Source organism: Neltuma alba, unplaced genomic scaffold, assembly GCF_004799145.2.
Source record: "Neltuma alba isolate B1F8T4 unplaced genomic scaffold, ASM479914v2 tig00000493_pilon, whole genome shotgun sequence".
Classification (NCBI taxonomy): domain Eukaryota; kingdom Viridiplantae; phylum Streptophyta; class Magnoliopsida; order Fabales; family Fabaceae; genus Neltuma; species Neltuma alba.
This window is the reverse complement of record NW_021632072.1, coordinates 26,287-36,293: the sequence shown is the minus strand read 5'-3', so window position 1 is coordinate 36,293 and position 10,007 is coordinate 26,287. Positions and strand designations below refer to the sequence as shown.

Below are 10,007 nucleotides of genomic sequence, written 5' to 3'. Positions count from 1 at the left end.
ATTGTACGGCAAGGGTGTGATAGGTCATCATGGTAACATATATATATATATATATATATATATATTGGTTTAAATATATAACACTATACTTTTTGCTTTTGTCTTAAGATATTATTAACTCCACTTCTCCCAACCATCATCATTCAAACTAAATCAACATGTAGTTTTTTTTAAAATATATATATATTTCATTCTTCAAATACAAAGATACAACTTACGTTATATGTTTTCAATTGTTTGTGATGTTTCTTTTGTCTAACGGTAGGAACATGAATTGTTTATAACTAGAAACTCTATATATTGTTTTTCACGTATAGGATATGTATGGGATCAGAAATAAGATGTATTTTTCATAAATTATCCGTGAATAATATGGTTTTTATGTATATATTGTAATTTTTTGTATTGATATATTTGCTTGTAAAATATTTTGAAATAAACGTGAAATAAGTTAACTATAAATATGTGATGAAAATAAATTAAAAGTGAGTTTTATATAAAGTCCTCCCTCGTTATGTAATTTTCTAAATATACTTTAGCTACACTAGCTTCCAAATTTGACAATTTAGAGAATTCAAATTAGGGATTAGTACGTAAACTGTAATCCTAGCTTTTTTTTCCCTGAACAATGAGAATTCATGGCTGATAATCACCTATAATATGACTAGTCTTTTAATACAATATTTAATATATACCTGATACTAATTTTTTTGACCAAATCTCTGATACTCATTTACTACATAAACTTGTTATTTTTTGGGTAATATGAATTAATTATTATTGTAATTAGTTCCGCGTAAGTGTGATCTAAAATATTTGAAAGATCTGTACAAACAAAAAAATATATAATTATTTCAAGGATCATAGTTAATAGTAATTAATTAATAAAAGCGTTTTACATATGGAAACCAATTTTAATCTACATCATTACACAAAAAGACAACAGATTAACAATAAAAAAAATTAACAACATTAATGTATTCTGTCACAAATCCATGGCAAATTCATTTTTACTATTAGCCATGAAATATTTCTGTTGCAAAAATTTTATCACTAATCTGTTACAACATATTTAGCAATGAAATTGCCTCTCACAAACCTTAAGGATAACCAATTCTTATTTACGAGAATTATAATGAGATTTTTAAAAAAATAATTATTAAAAAGTCTTAATAACAATTTAAACAGTCTGTAATAGTGACAAATCCCAGAATAAGAAATTAACAAGTCCCAGAGTGAAAAAAGACAATTTTTTAATTTATTTTGTATGTATTTTATTTTCTTAGAATTCATTATAATTCTCATTTTGGGACGGCATGGGCATAACCTGACAATGAGGTGGCAATCAGGTGACGTGGCGCTAGTGATGTGATGTTGGGCCAAACATTTGCGTAGAGTTTAACTTAGGCGCAAATAAATTAGTGACCATCAGACTAATTCCATCACTAATCTATTTAACAATAAAATTATCCTTGATATAAAAATTTTCATCACTAATTCACTGTTTTTTACACAGTACATCATTTATTTTAGCCAAATATCTCTACCACACATATGTTCGTTGTGTATCAGAATTCATAGAAGGGAAGTGTTGTAAGTCTCGTATTATTGAATCTATAAATTAAATAAAATTTCACGTATATTTTAAATTCAAATATCTTCTTATATGTTTAATTCTTCATGTTACCTTAAACAATATTTAGTACTACATTTATGCTTAATATTAAAGCTGGATAAACTAAATTAAGAATATAATCTTAAAAAAATTAGTTAAATTAGTTATTTATCATGAATATCTGATGGTTTCCCTTGATTATCCCTTTCAATTTTGTGCTATAGATTATTGAAATCAGTAAAATATTCCGAAAAAAGATGAAAGACAAAATGAATTGAAATTTTATATTTAGAACTAAGTTTATTCTCCAATTAGCTTTTATAAGTTGTAGTACTACCTCCGGTCCTTATTATAAGACCCCGTTTGACTTTTTATTTAGTCCTAATTATAAGACCCCAATCTATTTTGTCTCTTATATTTATGCATTTTTTCCAAGATAATCCTTCTAATAATGATAGTTTTAGCCAATATACTTAATTAGCAAGGATATTTTAGGAATGACAACACTTATTTATTACAAATAACCAACTTAACTTACTTTCTTAATCTCCTCAAATAAGTCAACTGGGTGTTATAATTAGGACCGGAGGTAGTATTATTAATGAAATCTAAATTTGATTATTATTGAGCCTAAATAAAGTTAGCTTTGCCAACGCAGCTTTTTCTCTCCAAAAATTTTGAATTTATTACTCAGGAGACCGACTTCATCCTCTATCCCGTTTTCAAAGGGATTTTTATGAGGCTGACAAAGACAACGGTGACAGTTGATATGACTTATGCGTTTTGACATTAAGTATTTGTAACGGAAGCCTGACAACGCCAACGTCGCTTTGGCCGAGTGGTTAAGGCGTGTGCCTGCTAAGTACATGGGGTTTCCCCGCGAGAGTTCGAATCTCTCAGGCGACGTTCTTTATTTTTTCGTTTACTCTTTCTCTGTTTCTTCTTTTCCCCGTCCAAATTTGTTTGTTTAATCACTGTGTTTCCTCTTTCCCTGTCCATTTTTTTTCTAATCACTTCCTCTTTCGCTGTTTCGTCTTTCACTGACCGAGGGAGGGAGGCATGGAGCTAAATTTCTTGAAGCAAAACAGTAAAATACAGAATAGAGAGAAACAGTATAAATCGAATAAAAACTTCCAACTTAACTATTTTGGTCTGATGAGTTTACATCATCATTATCTTCTTGTACATGTTTTTTTTTTTTTTCTCCCCGGTTACTTTTCACTAACTCAATATAACAACCTCTGCATATTTTTGCTTCCTTCTCTTATAATACAAACAACACTACGTACAGTTCAACAACTAACACCTTTTTTATTTCATTCTTCTGCTTTTTTTGACTTCTCCCTAATACAACGTAACCTTTCTCACTATTCACATTTTCTCTTCTTCAATCTTCATCATAAGAATCTCCTTTGAAGTTTGAACATTATTTCACCAACCTAACCTATTCCCGCAAATTCACACAAAGAAAATGGCACCAGAAAAAACAAGATATGCAACAACATTAATGCCCATGCACCCCTCTATTCACAAGCAACTCCAGATTTCTCTCTACTCATATTTATATGTACCTCACACAAGAACGGAGTTCTTGAAGGAAATTTGGAAGCTGGTTGTGTACAATTCTGAGAAATGGTGAATGAAACAATGGGTGATGACAAGAAGGTAAGATATGGTCCACAAAAGGGTTTGTGTTTATTGTACTCGGAGGAACTGAATGTGGAGGGAAAAAATGTTTGTGCATTGAAGGTGTTTAAGTAAACGTCTAAAAGAACAAGAAAGAAAATGAAAAATTCCGAGGGTGGATATATATTACTCAACGAGATTGGCTTTGGAATTTGGGTGTGTACAATTGATGAGAAAAGGCAGAAAATGGGTGATCCACAAAGGGTTTATGGTTATTTCATTTGGAGTGACTGAAAGAGAGGAAAAATGGGTTTGTGCATTGACCGCGGTTGCGTGAATGTCTCTGTGAGAGGGAGGGAGGGAGGGAGAGGGAAATGAAAGATTTTCAAAGTTGGGACATTGCTCATTCAACTTGAAAATCAAGGAAAGGAAAAGAGGATATATCTTGCATCAAACCCTCCAAATCCCATTCTCCCACTCTTAAGTTTTCTCCTGATTGTCCATGATTATAATTCCCAAACCCGACCAAGTCCTGATGATGATGATGATGATCAGTGTTATTGAAGCAACCATTATTAAAATGGTTGTTGTTGATTTGACTTTTCACATCAGTAGGAACAACACTACTGTTATTATACTTCTCTTCCATGCTTCTACTCTCTAGAGGAGGAAGACACAGGTCTCTTTCTAACCCCATTATTTTACTATCTTCTCCCTCTAACCCCGTTCCATTATTATAATCATCTCCGTAAAACCCATCCTCCACCACGCCGCCGCCACCATCACCACCAAAGGATGCAGGCATATCATAAGGAATATTACTGTGATTATTCAACATGGAAAAGGGATACTCCATTAACTGGTGGTCACCACCAAAAGCTGCGGCTTGCATGGATTGTACGGATGCCGATGAAGATGATGATATTGATGAAGGTGATGAGTCCATATTGCACATGGTCATGTTGATGAAGGGCATTGAGGATGTGGTGGTGGTGGTGGTGGTGATGCCATTCAGCATAATATGATTTGATGATGAGTCTGTACTGTTGTTTGGTGAAGGAATAGCAGTGGAAGTAGTAGCAGCAGTAGTACAAGCAGTGTTGTTTTTCATCCTTTTCTTTAAAGTAGAGTTCCAGAAATTCTTAATCTCATTGTCTGTGCGTCCTGGAAGACGTGCTGCTATCTGAGACCACCTGAGATTTTCAGAACCAGAAAAAAAAAAAAAAGATTTAAAAAACCAGCTAGATGGAGAAGACAGAAACCTAATGTGTGTGTTGTGTGTGTGTGTGTGTGTGTGACACTGATATATATTCACAGATTTCTAAGCCTGTAAGCTGCAGCACAAAAACTGTATGGCTTATCTTCAATCCATGTGAGGACCTCTTAGGTTAATGGGCAGGGAAGGAATTGTCCTGTGTGAGAGCCTCCATATGAGGCCAAGTCATAATCAGAAGGTGATATTTTTAGTTGGTGCTGTTAATTAAATAGAAAGATTTTTGTTGTTCTAACTAACAGGTATATGTAACTTTCGATTGGGATAATGATAAATGTTTGATCCAATAGAAAATCAAAGAAACTTAAAGTAAAGAAAAAACTTGAGTCATCATTTTTAGGTAGATCATATAATAATGTCAATGACATCATTCATGATCACCATTACTGATGGATTTGTCACACAGAAGAGTGAGGAGCTCAATCACATTAAAGGTGTAAACTTTGTGATTTATCCTTGATCATTTATTTGAATATGGTCCGTAAATATAATATGGTAGGTATATAATGTAAGAATCCCGAAACCTGTGCATTGAGATGGTACCCCACATCAGTTAGATTTTGGGGGGGGGGGGGAATTTATGAATTACATTCTATCCGACGATTTCCGATAGAAACTTGAAAACCCCACAAAGAGGAAAATGAAACTGAGCATGTAAGCTGGAAAATGAAGAGCTGATAATGCATGCAGCTTTCAGATAAAAACTAGAATCTTTTGGGAAAATAGTGGAAGAAATTCACCAATCATTAATAACACCTCCGGTTCTTAAAGTTAATTGACTGATTTGAATAGATTAAGAAAGTTTGTTAAGTTAGTTATTTGAAATAAATATGTGTTGTTTTTCCTAGAATATCCTTGTTAATTAAATGTATTTGCTAGAACTACCATTATTACAAAAACTATCTTGAAAAAAAATAAATATAAAAGACAGTAGATTAGAGTCTTATATTTAGAACCAAAATAAAAGTCAAACAAACTCTTATGTTAAGGACTGAAATTAGTAGTAAATTAGGCAAACTCTCTTGAAACCCCAGACAAAACTTTGTACACAGAAACTTCAAAGATCAGTAACAAAATATTGAGTCATAAAAAGATTATATTGCGTCAATACATAAATATGACTTAGTTATAGTTGCCTTGGATTGATCTTAACTGTATATCTTCTGTGAGCCCAAGCATTATTAAGTTCAGTTGGATTTTCTAAGATTAATGTATGTAGTCAATGATATAGCCGAGGTGTTCAGATATTCCTCCTATATATGTTAGTCTCTAATTAATTAGAAAAGGAATTCTTTGTCTGTATATGTGTACTTTGTACGCGATGAAGTGCTCAGACAAAAACATATCCAAAGAACTGACAAGTATGCAAGGTAAAGAAAATTCATGAATACTCTATGTATGAAAATTTAACACATGAATACTCTAATAATACCATAGATCACTTTAAGAGAAATGGAAGAAATTAAATATGAATAATTTCTTGTAACATCTAACAAAAATGTCTAAGTTAATAAAATTCCTCTATTTGAAGCATGTTAACTTGGCATCCATATTAAACAGACACGTTAATAATAATTGAGGAGAAAATAAAAGAATAAATTTAAGGGATTGATATATCTCATATGAGTATATATGTAATGAATTAGCTTGAGATTTAATGATTGAAGATAAAACAATTAGTGGGGGGGAAAAACACTTACCTATTGCCAAGAATGGAATGAAAATGGAGAATGAGTTGTTCTTCTTGGAGAGAGAAAGCGCCTCTCTTAAGGTCAGGTCTGAGATAATTAATCCAACGAAGGCGACAACTTTTACCACAACGTTGAAGACCTGCATTTCTGGCAATGTCACTCCAGCAACCTTGTCCATTGGTCAACATGTACCTTATCAGCTTCTCATCCTCCTCCGGCGACCACAACCCCTTCCTTAGCTTCACAACGTTATTATTGTTCTTACTACTGTTCTTGTCCCTCCCCATTATCATATGTATCGGCTAGTAATATTGAGGATCGAGACAAAGGGAGGATCAGAGTTTCTTTTTTGTCCAAGTGGGTTTGTGAGAGAGATCTGACAGAGTGCTATATAGCAGAAGGAGGCTTCATAGTGTGGGAATGGTGATGATGATGGTGACGGGCTTGTGGGGTTTGCTTAAAATATGAAATATGAGTGAGAGAGAGAGAGATTGTGTTTGTTTGTGTAGTTAGTTGATGGGTAGAGTGGAAAACGGATTGGAGGGGGACCTCCATTAATGAATACATAGAAAGAGAGAGTGAGAGAGATCAGACACAGAGAGGGATGGTTGGTCTTCTTGTCTTTGACTCAATTCTAGTCTTTTTCGATATATTTTACTTCACTCACAAGGTAATCATCGTCTCCTCCTTCTTCCCTTGATCGCTTCTATCTTTTTGTATGTAACACTAACAATTTTATTGCTTCCACTTCACATAATGCCCTCTCTCTCTCTCTCTCTCTAGGGTTTAAACTTCAAATTCACGTGTGTGATGAGACTTAAAGAAAGAAGAAGCCGACATCATGAGATCAATAGTAAATTCAATTTATTAAATCTATATAACACCACTAGTAAGGAAGCTTCATCTTTTTATAAAGCCACTCAGGTTTATATAAATATACTGTAATAGATATTTAGCATGATCTAGCTATTATTTATACTTTTCCTCTATACTTTACAATTTCTCTAATTTATTTTTTTTTTCTGGGAAAAGTGTTGCACGCTTGACAGCTGTCTGATGATTTCCATGTATGTATATGTGTGTGTGTGAAATAATTATTGGTTATGTGAAGGTTACATTGTTTTGCATGAGTATGAGCTTCATTAGGGGTAACAACTTTAAGTGGCATGTTTCTGAAGCAAATCATTTACACCTCCCAACAAAGCAATGCCAATTAATTTGTCTTTCTTTTATTGGCATAATCTTATGATTGCCGCCATGCTTTTCCAGATTAAGTATTATTCACTATAGTATCCTTTCAACATATGAAACATCACAACCAAGATTTGTACGTGTAAAATGATGATGAGCACATGGTTATTGTATAACTAACTGCGCAGGTTAAAACTCAAATTGAAGTACAAAAAGAAGTTTTCACTTTTAATCTAGCTATATTTGCAGAATTTACTGCTCCAAGGGATGACATAATCACCATTAATTAAGTAGCAGTACTTTGGTAGAAAGCAAAGAAAGTACCCTTAAAAAGGTTGTTCTTGCAATGAGAGGAGGAATCTCAATAGGTTTATTCTAATTAAATATATATTATTTTGTTAATCATATGCAAGAATAATCCTGAGTTTAAACTAATTTCCCTAAAATAATATAAAAATAAATAAACTGAATTTTAATTTTACTGATTTACATTGTTTGGCTAAAGTGGAATAGATATAGAGGGAATGATAGTGTGACTTGAAAAGTATACATTACTTGATTTTGTGGTAAAAATTAGTTGGATATTTGTTCTTTGATCAGGATTTCTCCTTCTTGAAGGATAACACGTGTGCTTCTTATCCATTGTAACAGCTGGATAATATCTATTTTTTCCTACCATGCTTCTTGGTTTGTTTTACAATCATCTGATATAATTTTTCTTTATTATTATTATTATTATCCCAATCAAATCATATATGAATTAGGGAAAATGGTGTTTAAATAAAAGATTACTACACCCATTGGTATCAATTGCATAAAATATCATAACTAAGAATGTTTCAAGATTTCACCTTGTTTATAACTTTATCTGACATGAATTTTTAACCTGAAAATTGAATTCAAACTTTACAAGATCACTTGCACAAAACTTTTATGCTTGAATATGGACATATCCAATCCTTTTCTTCCTGGCTGTCAAACTATATCTCTTTGGCTAATTCCCTTTCATTACCTACTCATGTTTCCCACAGCCAAATATTTTTCATACAGAAAATATTTTCATGAACCATATAAAGAAAATCCTATTCATCATCATCATCATCAGTATCTCAGTCATTGTCCAAATCATAAACAGATATACATGAAAAACTCTGTCAATTCCAAAAAGTTCCAAGGGCATTACAGTAATTGGGCTGTGTTCTGACAGGGACTCCCCCAATTTTCTGAGATGAAAATGAGTCAGAAACTTGAAGCTACTCAGATGTTTCAAAGGTGGCATCATTTCGTTAATCAACAGCTGTCCCAATAAAAGAGAAAGAAGAATGAAAATGTTGTGATGCTTGTGAGGATGTCCCAAGCAACATTCTACTTTGTTACAAAGACAAGAAACAACAACTCACCTGGGCATTCTTTTCTGTGTCACTCCTTGTACTACACTGTAATAAGGATATAATATTTTATGAACATGCAGAGAGGCAGAAAAACAAAAAGTTGAAGCACTTTGAAACACATGATGAACAATAAAGGGGAAAGTACCAAGGGAGATGGAAGTCCAAGGTTGAGTTTCAACAATTTTATCCTGCCACCCAAAAAAAAAAAAAAGCCAGGCTACAAAATCTGATTGTCTCTGTCCCTCTTTTATTATCTCTTTTAGATTTTATTTGTGATTTTTTTGAGTTTTGTTTCAATCATTGCTGATGGGACATAAGAGAGATTCGCTTAACAAAAGAAAACATTGATTCCACATATATCCGGTACAAAACATAAAAAATATTTTTTTAAAAAAAAATAAAATTTAACTGTATATGGTAAGCTTATATTTCAGTACTGGACTGTTTATAGAACACAATTAAAATAGTTATATAAGAATCTTTTAAAATATCAATTGTCAATGATTTGCCATCAATATCGTGGATATTAAATTATCAAGGAATTTGCCGTTTTTCCAATTCAACCATAAAATTCCCTCAAGCCTATTTAGAAGCAACAATGGAATCAACAAAAATATGCATGAGTAAGCATACACAAGACTTTCCTAGAATAGAAACACGTGTGCCAAGAACTTGGTCCATAACAATGGAAAGTCTGTACAGAACCCAACAGACTCCATCATCTGACTTAGAGTTACAAGGCATTCATTTGAAAAGACGTTCTTAGGTCGACTCAGATAATATACATCAAGCTGAGACCCACTCGTGACAGTCCTCTAAGTCTAATCATCATCGGTTGATGTAAACAAACCAAGAACACCATAGAATTTTCCTTATAATGTTGGTGCTGAGTACCTTCTTGGAAAGAAATGGTATAGGCAAAGGTACATCATATTATAAAAAGTCTATGTCCTTGAAAACTGAATATGGTACAGAAGTACTTCTTGCAAGATAACCAATAAGGTGCCAGATAAGCACATGTACTCAAACTCATTCACAGGGCAAGCATTATAAGTTAGAAGAGGAAGCCTTTATTTGCGGGAAAAAATGACATTCCATCAAATACAAATCCAGATCTGAGCACATTATTGCCAAAAAAAAAAAAAAAAGAATATACGATACTTTTTTCTCTTCCTAAAGCAATTTGATTTTGAAGCTATTAAGAGCAAATCCTGGCCTTT

The 10,007-nt window shown here is 32.8% G+C and overlaps 1 protein-coding gene and 1 non-coding gene across 2 annotated transcripts; one reads left to right on the top strand and one right to left on the bottom strand.

Annotated features, from left to right (window-relative positions):
• The first annotated feature begins 2,439 nt into the window (after positions 1-2,439).
• On the top strand, positions 2,440-2,521 carry TRNAS-GCU (transfer RNA serine (anticodon GCU)). Its single transcript has one exon. It is a non-coding gene; the product is annotated as a tRNA-Ser (tRNA).
• A 1,118-nt stretch (positions 2,522-3,639) lies between these two features.
• On the bottom strand, positions 3,640-6,528 carry LOC114739854 (transcription factor MYB83). Its single transcript, XM_028927958.1, has 2 exons — positions 6,215-6,528; positions 3,640-4,434 (listed from the first exon to the last, which is right to left on the bottom strand). Exons 1-2 carry the CDS (start codon positions 6,496-6,498, stop codon positions 3,645-3,647), a joined length of 1,074 nt encoding a protein of 357 aa, XP_028783791.1. The 5' UTR covers positions 6,499-6,528; the 3' UTR covers positions 3,640-3,644.
• Between the last annotated feature and the right edge of the window lie 3,479 nt (positions 6,529-10,007).

Excerpts from the sequence above, each read along its gene's own strand:
- LOC114739854 (XM_028927958.1), bottom strand. The coding sequence starts at position 6,498 with ATGATAATGGGGAGGGACAAGAACAGTAGTAAGAACAATAATAACGTT. Across the intron at positions 4,435-6,214 it reads CATTCCATTCTTGGCAATAG|GTGGTCTCAGATAGCAGCAC; the intron begins GTAAGTGTTTTT and ends TGAAAATCTCAG.